Source organism: Gossypium arboreum, chromosome 10 (genome assembly GCF_025698485.1).
Source record: "Gossypium arboreum isolate Shixiya-1 chromosome 10, ASM2569848v2, whole genome shotgun sequence".
Lineage (NCBI taxonomy): Eukaryota > Viridiplantae > Streptophyta > Magnoliopsida > Malvales > Malvaceae > Gossypium > Gossypium arboreum.
This window is the reverse complement of record NC_069079.1, coordinates 128,740,222-128,758,685: the sequence shown is the minus strand read 5'-3', so window position 1 is coordinate 128,758,685 and position 18,464 is coordinate 128,740,222. Positions and strand designations below refer to the sequence as shown.

Sequence of the window (18,464 nt, the reverse complement as noted above, 5' to 3'; positions counted from 1 at the left end):
GCAGCACAAGTAGAATTAGCATAGAACTACACTTTCTCTAATTGGCCTTCTCTACCCGTGGTTTTTTCCTGAAAGAGTTTCCACGTAAAATCTGTGTGTTTTAGTTTTCTTTCTTATTGCTTTTTAATCATTCTATATTGTCATTATTGATGTTCAGTTTTAACAATTGCAATAGTAACGCTATCAATTGAGCTAATGCTCAATCCACACAAATTATTAGATTTTCGTAATTGATTACATGTGATTAATGCCATCTTTATTATCTTGATCATAATTTCAAATTCAAAATTTGATATTCGAATATATTCTTTCCATCATTCTTCTTCCAAAGCAAATGCAACAACGGGGCTTCTCACTTGATGCAACCCATCATCCCAAATCAAAGAACCCGAAAGCATCATGTTGGTAATGTTGTTGCCATCAATTTTAGCTTTAACTTTCACAATAAATGATTTCATTTCCCCAGTAGCCTTGAATCCAAGCAAATTCGGTCGAACTTCAATTTCGAGTCATGGAGGAGCCTTCACCGTTGCCTTATAAATTGAAACACCCGACCCAACATTCGTCAACGTTCTATGAAACACTCGCCTTGTAGATTTTCCAGGAGTTGCTGACAAAGCAAACGATGGATAATTTAGATCCCATGCTGTCCCATTAATGGAGTTCGAGCAATTGCTTCGATCTCCTGTAACAAGTCTAACAATTTCCGTATCGTATCCTTGACCACATAGAAATTTAACATAATCGATCTCTCCGGCATCATAAATCAACCCGGGATCAAGCGCCGAGGAAGGAACCAAATGGCCTGATCCGAATGCGAGCTCAGCATCGGTGTTGGTTTTGAGACTTAATGGAACAGCTGCAGTAACAAGAGCCTAAATCAGGATAAAATTATATGCAGTGCTTTATGCGCTTGCTTTTTGAAGCAATACCTGTAGTCATTAGAGCAGATTTAATTGCAGCAGGTGACCATGTCGGATTAAACGATTTGATGTAGGCTGCTGCAGCGGTTGCATGAGGGCAAGACATCGATGTACTGGAGAGTATATTGTATGGAACAATCCGGTTGTCACCTTCGTAGCCAGTTACAGTTGTCCCTTGAGACCGTGCTGCCAAAATGTCGACCCCGGGCGCAGTCAAATCCGACTGCATACACATAAAATTAAGATGTCCAAAGTCCGGAATGGATGATACATCGAATACAACATGAGAAATTCAACGAATTTACCTTTAGAATATCGTACGTAATAGCGTTAGGCCCTCTTGATGAAAATGAAATCACATATGGAGCTTGTTCATCCTTTTCTTCAATACTTTTCAATATTTTTGCTTTCGGTTTTCTACCAAAACATGGCAAGAAATATAGTTCAATAATTTATTTAACAAATTCACTAATGAAGAATTTTTATTTTCGAAAACGAACCTTGTTGTGTTCAAGTAGGTCGAAACATCGGTTCCATCCTCGGACCCCAAGCATGAAACGGGTAATGGAAAATTGAAGGCCGAATCCAAGTAATACTGCATTATAGCACCAACAGCTCCTGCAGCTAATGGACCTTCACCACTATCTACAGAATCACAAAGAACAATCTTCCCTTTAACTACGGTCTTATCCAGTGAGTCTCCCGAACTATACCTTGCATTTCAAGTAACATTTTTTCTTAAATATAAACATTCGTAAACCAAACCCGAAATCAACTTTATGATTTGTAAAATTACTCGTTATGTTACCTCGATTCGGAGCTATCGTATCCTTTTTAGTATTTGGGGCATTTCCACCATATATGAGAGGGTACAAATTGTGTTTGAGCTCAACAGTATTTATAGATGTTCCATAAAATATGTACTTAATATTAGAATTTGTAAAAAATAGAGTTAATATATGAAAATTGGGGTTTTTTTAAAAAACTTTTTTACCTTGTACATTTTACCATTACCCAATTTCACCTCAGTGAAAAATTTTCTATCTATGGTACTCGCAGCTACTGAGAGGGACCAAGGTGAAACATTTGTGATACTTGCAAGCTGAGGTCCTGAATTACCAGCAGAATTTGATGTGAGGATTCCGTTTTTCATCGAATGGAAAGCTCCGATAGCGATGGAATCGTTGAAATAATCAATCGCGAATGACCCTCCGACGGAAAGCGAGATTACGTCAACACCATCGGCAATTGCATCATCAAACGCTGCAAGGATGTCCGCATCAGAACAACCATTGGCCCAACATATCTTATAGACTGCGATTCGAGCAGAGGGAACCTCTCCTCTAGCTAAACCGGAAGCAAGACCGGATAAGCTTGCCTTGTGTACCAAGGCACCGGCTGCTATCGAAGATGTATGACTCCCATGGCCTTCCGAATCTCTTGGTGATTGGATATCTGTTGGATGGAAGTTTTTATCGGCCTTATAGTATCGAGCTCCAATGATTTTACTGTGAAAAATCGAAAAAAAATTGTCATAATCGATCAGGGTTTCGATTTAGTGTTCGGGATTTCAATAGAGTATTTACTTGTTGCAAGTGAAATTTGATGATCCCTGGCAAATGCCTTTCCATTTTTTTGGAGGTGAACCAAATCCTTCATCGTTGAAACTTTCGGATTCTGGCCAAATTCCGGTGTCTAACATTCCAATAATGATATTACTTTCAAGATTTGTTCTTGTAACATTTTTGGAGAATCCCATGAAATCCCATGATCTTGTTGTGTGAAGCTGTTTCATTTGATTAGGGAACACTGAGACAATCCCTTCCATGTCTGAAGTTTAATTAAAAAACTCCATTATTGATGTAATAACCTTCATTAATAATGATCCCATAAAAGAATTAAGCTAAACATACTGGCCAATTTATGAGAATCATCATTGGTCAACTTGGCAACAAATCCATTGAAGCTCCTATGGTAGCTATGAAGCAAAAATCTTGATCCACCACTGTTGAAAATGCATGTCTTCATAAATATTATTTCTGACATGCTATTGAACCTATTTAAATTTTTTTTTCTCTTTGTTGAACTTAAAAGGGTTAATATACTATTTGGTATCTGAGTTTGGTTTTAATGTTCATCTTGGATTGGGTATCAATTTGAACATTGAAGCCAAACTCAGGTACCAGATTGGGACAAAAAAGATTAAGGTACCAAATTGAAAATTGAAACCAAACTCAAATACGGAATAGCATATTAACCCAAATTAAAATTGTTATTGAAGGCTACTAAAGTAGTGAGTATTATATATGTCTAATTCTAGTTTCAATCCCTCTATTATAATTTGATATAATTTAATCCTCTACTTTTTTAATATTACTACTGTATTCAAATTGATAACATGTTAGTAGCTTCCGTTAAGTGACACACGTGGATTTCCTTTGTTGTTATTCAATTACACATAGCCACTTAAAAATTCAATTGAGAATTTACTTGCAGATAGTCTTGTTAAATTGGTGCGCAATAGGAAACTGGGTCTACGACTTTATGAAGAACCTTCTTTGGATGAATTAACTTAATTTTGGTTTATGTATTTATTTTCACCAAAAAAAATCAATTGAATGCTTAAGGCTGTTTAAATAAAAATCCAATTCATCATTTTAACGGAAGCAATTAATGGTGTTACAGATTTAGGACCACTAGTAACTTAAAGTATAAGAAGTAAATTTCAAATTTTAGCATAGAAGAGGGACTAAAACCACAATTAAACCATGATATATATATAACCTGCCAAGAGCTTGTTCTAGGATGTTAATGTGAACCCTTTCTGCAGAGAATTCCCCATTGGGACGTTCACCCATATAAACAATATAAACCTGCAAAAGCTTCAAAAACCACAATCAAACATACATATACATATACATATAACCAAACACATGCATTAAAGAAAGCTCAAAGAAAATAGTTTTTTTGCCTTTCGATCATGATCGGACACTGTCTGGGAAATAATGAATGTACAAAAAATGAAGATGAAAAGAAAAACCGATGTCAAAGATGACTTGGTTGCCATTAAAATCCACTGCACTTTGCTTGTATATAATTGTATGAACTTTAAAGCTTTATATATGGTGGAAATTGAAACTATGAACCCTCATTATTTTTTGGATCATTTGGGATCCCATATTTCTCAAACGGCTATTATGTATTGTTTAGCTCGCCTCTAGGTGTTCTTTAAATATTGAGACCGTCTAAAGACGGTGTTCTTTACAATGTTTTTGTTGTTCCAAAGCTTGCTGGAAATTATACCAGAATATGTTGAAAATGCTTTAGGAAAAGTCTAGCTTTTGGGGCTAATATATCATTTGCTACTCGATTTTGGGTTTAATGTTCAAATTGGTATTTAAGTTTGGTTTTAATGTTCGATTTTGTACCCAGACTAAATGGCATCAAGTGGTCTAGAGGTGTCCATGGGTCGGGCCAAGGCTCGGTTCCAAAATATTTTTCAAACCCAAGCTCGCCCGAAAAGCTCGTTTTACTATTAAAAAATATTTTTAAAATTAAATTTTAATTTAAAACACTCTTTTTATTATTTAAATTGAATTTGGGCTGGAATAGGCTGACTTAAAGTGTAAAAATCCTTGTTCAATCCTGACCCTAATTGAGTTGGGCTTATCGGGTTGGGTAGGCTACCTAGCCCTTGGATAGGTTTATAAATATTTTACATTACACATTGATTAACAAATGATAGGTAATTAATTGGACAAGAAAAAAGCTTAGATACATTGAACATTAAACAACTTATGTACTTAATCGGGACAAAAAAAAATTTAAATACTAAATTGAAAAAACTCAAGTATTAAAATGAAATTAAAACCAAAAACTTAAGTATCAAATTAGGACAAAATAGAAAACTCAGGTGCGAAATTAAATATTAAAAGCAAACTCGAATAATATATTAACCTTTTATCCTGCCGAGTGGAGGAAAGCCGCAATAGTAGCAACAAGACATCTGAAAGATTCCAGGGAAGAGTTGTTCATTCTGCACTGAAACATAATAAAAATTTCTCATTTCATACTCTATTTTACTTGTATTTTAGGTATATTATTCAACCTCCATGACCTATCAATTCAGCGAGTATAGGGCTATAATAAAAATATTATTCGTTTAAAATATAATTTTGGACTTCAATATTCAAAATTTCCAAGTTTATAGTATATATTTTTCTTTTATGTAATTAATATAGTATAAAAATTAAATATATCGTGCTGTAATGTAAATATTAAAAGATATATTATGTTATTTGTATTTAAAATTAAATTAAGGCACTGGACTGCTAAAATCATTGGTGTATGCCCTTCTTTGCTCACGTCTGCACTAATTGAAACCTCATTTTCCCCTACTCTTCAACAGTTTAGTTTTTTTGTTATGAAACAACTTTGAACATCACAAATTTGTAAACCAAAATCCAAACAACTTTTTTTTTCAATCTTCAACTGTTAGATTGGCATGGATCTAAAGTATGTTCTTCTACTCGTTGATGGGTAACGGTCTACTGTACCGATATTTGAATTGTCTCTTGGAGCTCGTTAACTAAAGTTTTTTTCTTTAGAAAAAAACTTTCGAATAGTTCAGTGAGTTAAATGGTATCTTTTGAATAGTTCAGTGGTCATTTTATATTTTTTTTAAAATTAAGTACAGGAATTTGAGCCAATATAGTTTAAGGTCGAATTTATTAATAAAGCCTTGATGATAAAATACATTTGTATTCATTTATTGAGGAGAATTTTCAATTTCTCCATTGATTTCTTATTCAACATCAATATGTACATATATTGAGATTATCATTACTATTAGCAATCCCCTAAGTTTTATTACTGGTAATCGAAATCATGGTTTAAAAGGCAACAACGGGACTCCTTACTTTATGCACACCATCATCCCATACCAAAGTACCCGAGACCGTCGGAAGACCAACCTTCACTGCAACCGTAACAACAAACGATTTCTTTTCTCCAATGGACTTGAACGACAAAACATTTGGCTTAACTTTGATGTCGAGTTCCTTTGGAGCATTAATGATGGCATTATAAGTCGAAACTGGAGATCCGACATTGGTTACGGTCCTATGAAAATCACGACTGAAGTATGTATCATCTCCTGAGAGACTAACAACTAATGCGAATGTAGGGTAGTTTAAATCCAATGCACTTCCATTTGTTGCTTTCGTGCAACCGGTTCTATTATCTCCTGTAACAAGGCGAAGTTGTTTCGAACTATACCATTGTCCGCACAAAAATTTAATGTAATCAATCTCCCCGGTATCGTAGACCAATCCTGGATCGATGGCCGATGATGGGTTTATAAGACCAGACCCATATGCGAACTCGAGATCGGTGTTTGTCTTAGGACTCATCGGCCATGCTGTAGAAAAACAGAGAAAGATATTGGTTAGTAACCATAGATAAGATTCACCAATTGCAAATATGGTATTACTACCTGTTGTCATTAGAGCTGATTTAATAGCCGAAGGGGACCAAGTCGGATGAAATGATTTGTCATAAGCCGCTACAGCCGTCGCGTGCGGGCAAGGCATTGAAGTACCAGAGATTATATTGTATGGAACTATTCTTTTATCATTTATGACCCCTGTCACGGTCGTAGCCTCCGACCACGCTGCTAATATGTCAACTCCCGGTGCTGTTATATCCGGCTGCAATTTATATTCAAATGTCACGAGCTTTGAACATCGATCAAAGGGGTTGATTATTATAGATTCAATTTATACCTTGAGGATGTCAAGTGAAAGAATATTGGGTCCTCTCGATGAAAACGAAACAACATAGGGAGCAAGTTCGTCTTTCTCCTCGGTACTCCGAAGTATTGTTGCTTCTGCTTTCCTACACAATTAAATGAAACAAAGTTAGTGAAATACAATAAATTATGACACTGATCATGAAGTTATAGTGATGCTACTTCATGGTATAAATGTAGTGCAATACTCTACTTCCGTCGATTAATTAGAGAACCGAAACACGCAAGGGGAAAGTGTAGGCGAAATCCTTGAACTAAAATTATCTGATGATCCATTGAATTGTAAATGAATTAATTTTGTAAACAAAGTAAAATATTAGCAATTGAATTCTGATGGTCCATCGGTATATTTGTATTCATGATGGTAAAAATCGTCACTATATGTTTAGGGTTATAATAGGAGTTTTACTGACAATTCATACTGCTTCTATAAGTTCAACGAGATAGATTAGAATTTTACTCAAATATATTGACGATTTTAATGTCAGTATAGGTATTAGAAAATCAACTATAGTGGATGGTACCTATATCGACAATTTCTATTTACACTTAAACTATCGGTATAGACTTTTAAATCTATTCCAACAGTCGCGTGTTTGTCAAAAAGGAAAGTCTATATGGATGTTACATGGTTATTCTCTTGTCAGAATACCCATTTTGATCGTCAGTATATTGTAACCTATATCGACGGTATTCTTTTTTAGCATGGTTTCTGATCTGTTACTATTTTGCAGTTTGTTTGTAGTGCATATTAGTGAAATTCAATAATTTATGATACTGATCATGAAGTTATAGTGATGGTACTTCGTTGTGTTAATGTAGTGCAAAATGTCACTTCTGTCGGTTACTCCGAGAACCGAAACAGGCAACACGAAAGTGTAGGCGAAATCTTTGAATCAATTGTCTAGTATTAGAGCACCAACAGCTCCCGCCTGTAATGGTCCCTCCATGAAATCCAAGTAATCACAAAGAACAATTTTTCCCTTTACCAAGGTCTCATTCAAGGAGCCTGGCAAGCAAACCCTGCATTTATTTTACAATGAATTTCTATTTTGTTTTATGAAATTAACCGAAGAATTAATTAATGCAGCGAATATTACCTGGATTCTGATGAACTATATTTCGGAGCATTAGCACCCCGAGGATAAAATTTACCCTTAAGATCGAAAGTATTTACCGAAGTTCCCTATGAATGACAAGGTAATTTTATCAGTATTGCCAATACAGATTGTAGTAAAATATCATGAAATCAACATTAAAAGTATCATAGAGACCCTTATACTAAGAGTCAAATTACATTTTACCCCTCCACTAAAAAAACGGCAAATTAATACTTTTACATTAGATCAAAGAACATATTAACCATTCTGTTAAAAATTTCATATATTTCTATTATTAAAAACTGATTCTTAATTAATAATGAGGTGCATGTGGACTATTTGATTAAGTCATCAACTATGCTAGCTTTTAATAGTAAAAACAGATTAAATTTTAAAAAAAAGGGTCAGTTTGCTCTTTAATCTAACATACATGGACTAATATGTTCATTTTTTAAGTAAAAAAGGAAAAATACAATATAACTTTTAATACTAGAGACTCCATAATATTTTTACCGAAATGGACAAGTCTGTTTTATTACCTTGAAAACTTTACCATTACCCAATTTTACCATAGTTTGAAATTTTTTATCTACTTGCACCTACTGAGAGAGACCAAGGGGAAATGTTTACAACAGAAGCATAAAAAGGACCATCGTTACCAGCTAAATTCGATGTTAGTATCCCGTTTTTCATCGAATGGAAAGCTCCGATAGCAATCGAATCATTGAAATATTCCAAAGCAAAGAATCCTCCGACCGAAAGGGAGATTATGTCAACTCCATCTGCAATAGCATCATCGAATGCTGCGAGAATGTCTTTATCGTAACATCCATCATACCAACAGATTTTGTATACTGCGATACGAGCTTGTTGGGTTTTTGACACACTTTAACCGGGTAAAGTAAGAGTTGCAAACAGAGCACCAGCAGCAACGTATTATACCCGGATAAAATATGAAGGAAAGATGCTTTGTGTTAAAACCTTTCTAGCATCTATACCAATTGTTGGGGATTTTTGAAGGAGAGGAACGGAGCAGAGGAAGAAATACAGGACAGAACAAGGCAGTATTTTTTTTACTTGCTCACAAATGTGCAGCAAGGGAGCTATGGCTTTAGCTCATTTTGCTCAATTTTTTCAATAAGAAAAACAATACATATATAGAGAAAACACATTACCAAATACTATCTACTCCCACTTAGTAGCCTAGGGACTTGCTAAGCATTACTTGTACACATCAATAAGCTGAATTATCAGCTCAATCACCACCTAAACCTATCAAAAACATTAACAACTAGTTCATTTTTAACCAAACTAAACTAAATTGCAACTACAACAAACAACATGTTGCTGCAGCATGCAGCATGCATACAAGCCGTATGCACTCAACAAAAACATAACAACAGCATGGATGGCCAATTTCCAACACTCTTCCTTGGACTCCATGCTGCAAATGTCATTCATTCATTAAGTTTTTGAACTTGGCAGTCCTTAGATGCTTTCTTTCAAGCTGACCCTGCACAAGAACTTCATTCTCAACTTATCTTTAACCTTGGCCTCATTATCAACAGAATCTTACTCACACACTTGACTATCCCAGTCTTTTGTGCCTAAATATTCGTTGATCAAATGGAATCTTCTCCTCCTTCACAGCCTTGGTTGGTATCTCCATTCAAACACATCTTGCCTTGTTCCCTTGCTAATTACAGTCCTGTTTCCTCTTGCATAAAAGCTTGCGATAGTTTGCTTGCCTTCAGTCAGACATTTTTTGCTTGCACCCACTCGGGCTTGCATTTTGCTGCTCGCAACTATACACCTTTGACAGGTTCACATTTTTGTTTACTGTCTTCAACAGGTGTCGTCAACTTTGCTGCTTGCAACCATACACCTTTGACAGGCTCGCATTTTTGCTTACTATCTTCAACAGGTGTCTTCAACTTTGACAGGCTCACACTTTGGCTTATTGTCTTTAGTTGGTGTCTTCAATAGGCTCGCAACTATCACTTCTTGCTAAGCTTGCAGTTTTGACATCTTGCTAAGCTTGCAGCTTGCACATTGGAAAGCTCACATACTTTCCTTGAAACTCCTCCTTCAGTCTATCCCAGGCTTGTTTTACTGCTCCAGCAGCAGCCACATACTCAGCTTACTTGGATTTTGTTGGTTAAAGGATCCAGGATCCTATAACCCTTTTTGACTATACTATACCCGGTTAAAATACCAGGAACAGCTCTTTTAGACAACTTGTCCCTCTTTACAGCTGGTACTTCTTGTGCAACATGAGCCCTTTCATAAACATCAGCCAAAGTCCTTGTACCCCTGACTGGTTCATCATCAACATCCATCTCTGGATCATTTTGATCAGCTTCAAACTGATCTGTCTCAAGTTCTTCAGGAATGGCTTCAGGTTCATTTCTTTCCCAGTTTCAACAAGCCTTCTCAATTGAAGATTGGTGGTGCAGCTGGTGAGAAGCCTGATGAAGCCATCTGATTTTGGTTTTAACTACAACAGGTCCCTTAAGAATACAGCTCTGATACCAATTGTTGGGTTTTTGACACACTTTAACCGGGTAATGTAAGAGTTGCAAACAGAGCACCAGCAGCAACGTATTATACCCGGATAAAATATGAAGGAAAGATGCTTTGTGTTAAAACCTTTCTAGCATCTATACCAATTGTTGGGGATTTTTGAAGGAGAGGAACGGAGCAGAGAAAGAAATACAGGACAGAACAAGGCAGTATTTTTTTTACTTGCTCACAAATGTACAGCAAGGGAGCTATGGCTTTAGCTCATTTTGCTCAATTTTTTCAATAAGAAAAACAATACATATATAGAGAAAACACATTACCAAATACTACCTACTCCCATTTAGTAGCCTAGGGACTTGCTAAGCATTACTTGTACACATCAATAAGCTGAATTATCAGCTCAATCATCACCTAAACCTATCAAAAACATCAACAACTAGTTCATTTTTAACCAAACTAAACTAAATTGCAACTACAACAAACAACATGTTGCTGCAGCATGCAGCATGCATACAAGCCGTATGCACTCAACAAAAACATAACAGCAGCATGGATGGCCAATTTCCAACAGAGCTGATGGCACTCCTCCACGAACTGTCCCTGCACGAAATCCGTATAAACTTGCCTTGCTAACTACAGCACCAGCAGCTATCGATGCAGTATGACTCCCATGACCTACGAAATCTCTCGGTGACTGCAAATCTTCCAAAGGATAATCTCCTTTAGCTCGATAGTATCTTGCCCCGATTATTTTACTGCATGTGATATTGGAAATTTTGCTAAGATTTTATGTCATAATATATAATCTATGTGTAAGTACAATGTTCAATCATATTTACTTGTTGCAAGTGAAATTAGACGACTTTTGGCAACTGCCTTTCCATTTCTTCGGAGGAGGACCGAATTCTTTATCGTCAAAACTTTTCGATTCAGGCCAAATCCCTGTATCGAGGACAGCTACTATGATGTCACTTTCTAACACTGTTCGTCTAGAATGTTCAAAGAAACTGACGAAGTCCCACGATCTTGCCGTGTGGAGGTCCTCCTTTTGGCTTTGGAAAACAGAAACAACCCCTTCCATGTCTGAAATAAAGTTCTATATTCATTAGTACGGTTGAGACTTGAAAGTTTTTACATTTCAATCCAAATTCCTATGTTATACAGTTGCGATTAGACTTGTCGAACGTTCATAAGGGAGGGTGATAAAAATATTAAGATTGAATAAAAAATATGACGCAATGCCAACAAACTAGCCAATTTCTTTGCCTCTTCATAGGTCAATTTGGCGGCGAAGCCGTTGAAACTGCTTCGGTAACTATGTAGCAGTAACTCCGATGCGCCGCTATTAAATTTTAAATGAATTTTAGTCAATCTCAGATAATTATTTAACCATACCGGTAATGTTTGTGACAAATTTACCTTTCGATAACTTGTTCTAGCATGTTATTATGAAGAGTTACAGCTGAAAATTCACCCTTTGGAAGGTCACCCATGTATACTATATGTACCTGAATTCAACAAACTTAACCATTCAATGAAAACATTTATACTATTCGAACTCAAATGAAGTGTCGAAGTAACGTAGCTAATGCATAAGGGACTTATGTGCCTTTCGATCATCGGATGCCGCCGCACGGGAGCTAACTGCCAGCAAGGTGCAAGCAAAAGTGATTAGCTTGAACCATTGCAAAAGAGAAGCTTGAATCGCCATTGGAGAGGTTTTTGCTGATAGATTAAGCAGTGTGCAAATATGGGATTTATATAGGCAGTGAATGTAGTGGGAATTGTTGGAATTTTTTTACTTTGTTAGTCCCGCCGACAAACAAAAGCTTCTAAAGGCATCATTTTACTATGCTCTTGTTGCAAAGCTTAATTGTGTATGATGTTCGAAAGAACATAAAATGGACTTGAGATGCATACGTAATTAAGATTTTGAGAAATGGCCTGAGATAGAATTTAGTCTGTTTATGTTTGGCTCTCGGGAAAATTTCAAAGGGAAAATTACACATTGTGACTTGGAATTACTAGCTGGCAAGAGAAATTAAGATATAGTAATGTTGGTCATTTTGGTTTCACATTCGAATTTCGATTATTTCAAGTTAATTGTTTGAATCATTTTAAATTTCAAATATTTTATTTAATTCAATATTTTTTATGATTAAATTGAATTAATACAATTTAAATTTAAATTAATTAAATTAAATATTTAAATTTAGATTCGAATTAGTTGTATCAAATTTTTGAAATTGGAATGAAATTGATATGTCCAACTAAAAGTGCAATATCTTCTCAATAAATCACCTAATTATTGGAAAATTACTCTATCGGTGACATTTAATTAATTTTTTTTTAAAAAAAGCATAGATCAATCCATAAAAAGAAAGTGGAATTTTAGAAGGCAGTGGTCTACAAGTTCTGTTTGAGTACTTCGTCAAAGAGCTATCCTCTCAAATAATAACGAGTTATAATTGATTTAACAATCCGGGTTAATTTAGTATCGGTTAAATTATACAAAAATATATGAAAGAGTATAAAATTATTTAAATAATTGATTTTTATTATTTTTTAATAATGAAATAGGTATTTGAATGGACTTCGCGCGTCAGACTTGAGTTTAAAATTTTTTTAAACACCTCTAATTAAGTTAGTGAATACTTGATTTTCATTTTTTACAAATGTGAGTACTTGATTTTAATAGAAATGATATATTTTGATGTGATGCAATAATTTCATACAATCCTGTCTATAGATCTTTTCAATAACAAGGACATAAAAAGAATAAGTACTGTAGGATGACATTAATATGAAGAACTAAATTAATTTATTAATCCATAACACTTGCATATTTTTCAACTACATGAAACCAATTTCATTGTTCTGTGTTCATTAAATTATTTGATAAAAACATAAAAACAAACAGATTGAGCCATTAATAAAAACATTAAATATCTCATAATCATAGCATTATTGAAGCATAAGCGACGACGGGGCTCTTAACTAGATGAACTCCGTCATCCCAAATCAAAGAACCGGAGATCATCGAATTCCCAAGTTCAGCTCCAACAGTCACAACGAACGATTGTTGTTGACCTACATATTCGAAAGAAAGCACGCTCGGTTGAACTTGGATTATGAGCCCTGGCGGAGCGTTAACTACTGCCCTATAATTCGACACTGCTGAGCCGACATTCGTCACTGTCCTATGAAAGACTCGAGTGATTGATTTTCCAGGAGTTGAGGATAATGCGAACGACGGATAGTTTAGATCCCACACCGTACCATCCGTTTCTTCGGAACAACTGCTACTATTTCCACTTATTAGTTGAATGTTTGCAATGGTATATCCTTGTCCACACAAGAATTTAACATAATCGATCTCCCCTGCATCGTATACCAATCCGGGATCGGTTGCTTGTAAAGGGTTTATGTGACCTGCCCCGTACGCAAGCTCAGCTTCGATGTTGTTGTTAGAAGTCATCGGAATAGCTGCAAAAGAGTAGATGAAATATGGTTAGATGTCGTAATCCGGAACCCAGATCTCGAATAGGCTTAATTAATTACCTGTTGTCATTAGAGCAGATCTAATGGCAGCAGGGGACCATGTTGGATGAAATGATTTAACGTAAGCAGCAGCCCCGGTCGCATGCGGACAAGACATGGATGTACCCGAAATAATGTTGTAACGAGTTCTTCGGGTATCATCTTCTGTCACGGTGGATGCTTCTGACCACGCCGCCAAGATATCGACCCCTGGTGCAGTGAGGTCGGGCTGGTCTCGGATTGAGAAAATTAGAAACTTGGAAAGGAAGTAAACTGAAAAAATTGTGAAATATCATTTCATCATTACCTTGAGTACATCTGTTGTTATAGGGTTAGGGCCTCTAGATGAAAATGAAACAACAAAAGGGGCAAATTGATTATTGTCTTGGCTGGTCTTGAATATTGTTGCTGTTGGATTCCTAATAAACAAATGAAAGTAATTAAACTAAATTAATTATATGAATCCATTGATTAAACTCTTTATAATTGAATATTATATGTCAAATTATGATTTTGGTCCTTCTACTATTCACAAATTTAGTTTTTAGTCCCTATATTTTAATTTCCAATAACTTTATCTTCTACTTTTATAATGGCATCAATTAGTCCAAATAGTTAAAGACTGTTTACTATTGGTGAAATTACCGATAGATCCGTCTATTATAGGGACTTTATCATATTAGTCCCTCTACTATTAAATGAATTAATTTAGTCTCAAAGCTATTAAAAACAATCAAATAAGAAGAAATATTAATAAAATTACCATTTACTATTTAAAAATGACATGTAAATATTAACTATGTTAAAATTTAGCCTTATTTGATTTCTTCTCATAATAGGGGACTAATTTGATCTAATCTCTATAATAGAGGGAGCTGTTAGGTACTTTTACCTTTTGCAGTTCTAGTTAAAATGCTACATGGATTTCTTACATGGATTTCTTTTCTTAAAAGCACCCTTCCAACGTGACATGAAATTTTTTTTTTTATCAAAACGGAAGTTTTTAAGAAAAATTCAAGTCAGCATTTTAACTAGATTAACTATTTAGAACAACCAATGAGTAAAGACCAGATTATACCAAATTATATAATGATTATATCCTAAATTGAGCATACTAGAGGGGCCAAGTCAGAATTAAACCAATATTATATAAGGAAATAGAAAAATACTCTGTTGTATTCAAGTAATTGATGATCATTCTTCCATCATTCACATTCAAGGTGGAAAAAGGTAGAGGGTAACTGAATTGGAAATCCTTGTTTCCTGTATCTTGAAACACGGCACCAAGGGCTCCGGCCTCTAATACACCTTCGTAATCGGTGAAGTACTCGCAAAAAACGATCTTTCCTTTCACTAATGTTGCATTCAATGCCCCTGGAAAGCAATACCTGTAACAAAATTTCGTTAAAATCAAGGTACACTCACTGACACTGAACTAATTCCAAATCGTCTGCACTATACCTGGAAAACTCAGATGCGACGCCTAAGGTCAAATTCGGAGCATCTCCACCGTAGATGAAAGGGTACATTTTTCCTTTGAGATCAAATGTATTTATAGTGGCACCCTATAGGAAGAAAATTTTAAGTGTAATTCAATTCAAGACATGAATTGAGTTATGAATATCCCTCTAATTACCTCGTAAATTTGGCCGTTACCGAGTTTCACCTTCGTAACGAACTTCCGATCTATCGTACTAGCTGCCACAGTTAGTGACCAAGGTGAAACATTCACGACGGATCCAGGAGTCGGACCGCCATTACCGGCAGAGTTCGAAGTGAGGATCCCTTTCTTCATTGCATGAAAAGCGCCGATCGCGATCGAGTCTTCAAAGTAATCAAATGGAATGGAACTCCCCACCGAAAGAGAGATTATGTCAACACCATCAGCTATTGCATCGTCAAATGCAGCGAGAATGCCTTCATCGGAGCAACCATAGGACCAACATATCTTATACACCGCGATACGTGCAAACGGAACCCCACCACGAACCGTTCCTTTGGCTATGCCGAATAAGCTGGCTTGGCTAACTAAGCCACCTGCAGCTGTTGATGTTGTATGAGTCCCATGACCATCTGCGTCTCTTGGAGAAATAAAATCTTCAGGACCGTTATCGCCATCGGTCAGGTAGTATCTAGCTCCGATTATCTTTCTGAAACAGATTAAAACCTTGTTAAAGGCCAATATTTCATGATCTAATGAACAATTTCCATAATGTTAAGTTCGATTATGTACTTGTTGCAAGTGAAATTGGCCGATTTTTGGCAGGTGCCCTTCCATTTGGTCGGAATCGGGCCAAATCCAGTGTCGTTAAAACTTTCGGATTCGGGCCAAACCCCAGTGTCAAGCATTCCAATAATGATATCACTCTCAATGATTGATGTTCTCATTTTTTTGTTGAATCCCATAAATTCCCATGTTCTTGATGTATGGAGCTGCTTCTTTTGACTAGGGAACACTGATACAACCCCTTCCTTTCCTGGAAAAAAAATTTAAAAATTAGTTACCCAAAAGTTTCTTTTTAATATATCCATAATTTACCAAAAACATCTAATTGTGGTTTTAGTCCTTTTGTTATGCTGAAATTTTAGTCGAAACTGATAACATTATTAATATTGTTGGAATCAGACTAGATTGATCAGTTTAACTGATTGAATTAGAAATCAACAAAGATATACATTATTTTACGTTCCAAATGTACTTTTTCATTCTCTTCTTCATTAAATAGTTTTTAAACATTGATATTCAAATTGAAAGATCAAAATTTTATGATTAATTTAAGAGATAAAATAGCAAATCAATTTAAATTAATTACTTTGTTTAAAATATTAAACTCAATTTCATATTATTTCCTATTTAATATATGTTTTTATTTATAATATTCATATTTATTAAGAATATAAATTGTTTCAATTTTTAATATGTATAAAATATTATTCAAGAATAAAAGTGTGTTTAAAATAACATTAAAATGTTTAAACTATAAGGATACAAATATAAAATAAAACTTTCATAATTTAATATTTAAATTTATCAGATAGTCTAATTATATTAAGCATACCAAAAAATTTCATAATTCAAATTTAACTCTTAATTTTTAACACTGAATTTTTAGTACTTAATTTTCAGTTTACCAAACAGCAAATGGTGATATATTAAACGAGGAAGCATTTTATATTTTATTTATTTGATTTATTATATTCTATATTAATATATAAGAGAAAATAAAATTAATGTATATATTAGCTTTGATAATGGATTAATGACAATGATTTAATTTATCATACATATACGTATTTGGAAATGCAAGTTGTCCCTTGTTTACTTGAATTTATATCATTAATGTTTGTTTTGGTAGTTCAATACTTCAATTACAAATTACAAATTAGAAATGATAATGTTAATGTTTTAATGAATGTAGAATTTTTAATTGATGTTTATCTATTTATTTTTATTTATTTGTGTTTATATTAATTTCTAGATTTTTTATTTTTTCAGAATTTTTCTTTTGGGTGTTTGAACATGTGGTCGAAAGCGTAATAGAGGGACTAAAACCATAATTAGACACTACAAAAAAGATAGTGCTTAATCTACCTTTAAGTTTAATTGCCTCGTCTTGGGTTAACTTAGCTGCAAATCCATTGAAACTCCTACCGTAGCTATAGAGCAAAACATCCGATGCAACACTGTATAAATAATTCATAAACCTACGTTAAATATGAACGAATCGGAAGTCGATTAAAAGGCGCAAAATTTTAGAATAACAAAACAATAATCGACAAACCCGGGAACGATTTCTTCGAGCATGCCGATATGAATATTCGAAACGGAGACATCACCCTTCGGAAGGTCACCCATGTACACAATGTAAACCTGGTTCAATCCAACAACAATTAAACACATTAGAACTAATTCGAGTTCCGAAATCAACCAAAATCAGCTCGGATTTCTTTATCTATTTGCCTGTCTCTCATTCGAATCGGAAGCTCCATGGCAGCCGACGAGGAAGCAAATCGTGAAACAGACAAGCGTAAGCCATGTCGAAGAACACGTCCGGATCACTGCCATCGATGAGTTTTGGAGCTTGGGTTAGCAAATAACCAATGCAATGAAAGGGGCATTTATATAAGTGTTTATATTAATTACTGAAACAAAACGAAAGCATTGTTAAGCTCGTCAATGGATCCATCCCTGGCCATTGGCCGGCTTCTAGAAATGTATGAAGCATGCTGTTTTCTGCCGAAAAGTGTTGATTACAAGAAAATTTTATTAAACAATTTTCAGTTTGTCGTTTGTAATTTGGCATTCGAATTGAATGTATCTATATATATAAATATGTTTTGGCTTAAGGACTTCATTAAACCCTTTGAATGTCACCATTTCATGCCTGAAACATGTATTATTTGAGTGGAATCTTCTTCTTTTTAATAATAGGGTGTCACTAGGGTGAGTTTTGTTTAGTTCAATTGCTGTTTTTAGATTTTTAAATTATCTATGATAATTCAATTTGCTTCGATTCTTTTTTTATTAACTTTAGGAGTTAAAAGCTAAAAATAAGTAATTGTACTTTA

The 18,464-nt window shown here is 34.8% G+C and overlaps 1 protein-coding gene and 2 pseudogenes across 1 annotated transcript; all 3 read right to left on the bottom strand.

The window, feature by feature from the left end:
- Positions 1–314: 314 nt before the first annotated feature.
- LOC108451603 (cucumisin-like) lies at positions 315–3,990 on the bottom strand (annotated as a pseudogene).
- Positions 3,991–5,815: 1,825 nt separating this feature from the next.
- LOC108452638 (cucumisin-like) lies at positions 5,816–12,033 on the bottom strand (annotated as a pseudogene).
- Positions 12,034–13,175: 1,142 nt separating this feature from the next.
- On the bottom strand, positions 13,176–18,027 carry LOC108452523 (cucumisin-like). Its single transcript, XM_017750322.2, has 10 exons — positions 17,857–18,027; positions 17,678–17,766; positions 17,488–17,579; positions 16,129–16,372; positions 15,532–16,045; positions 15,357–15,460; positions 15,065–15,283; positions 14,203–14,314; positions 13,917–14,124; positions 13,176–13,841 (listed from the first exon to the last, which is right to left on the bottom strand). Exons 1-10 carry the CDS (start codon positions 17,959–17,961, stop codon positions 13,312–13,314), a joined length of 2,217 nt encoding a protein of 738 aa, XP_017605811.2. The 5' UTR covers positions 17,962–18,027; the 3' UTR covers positions 13,176–13,311.
- Between the last annotated feature and the right edge of the window lie 437 nt (positions 18,028–18,464).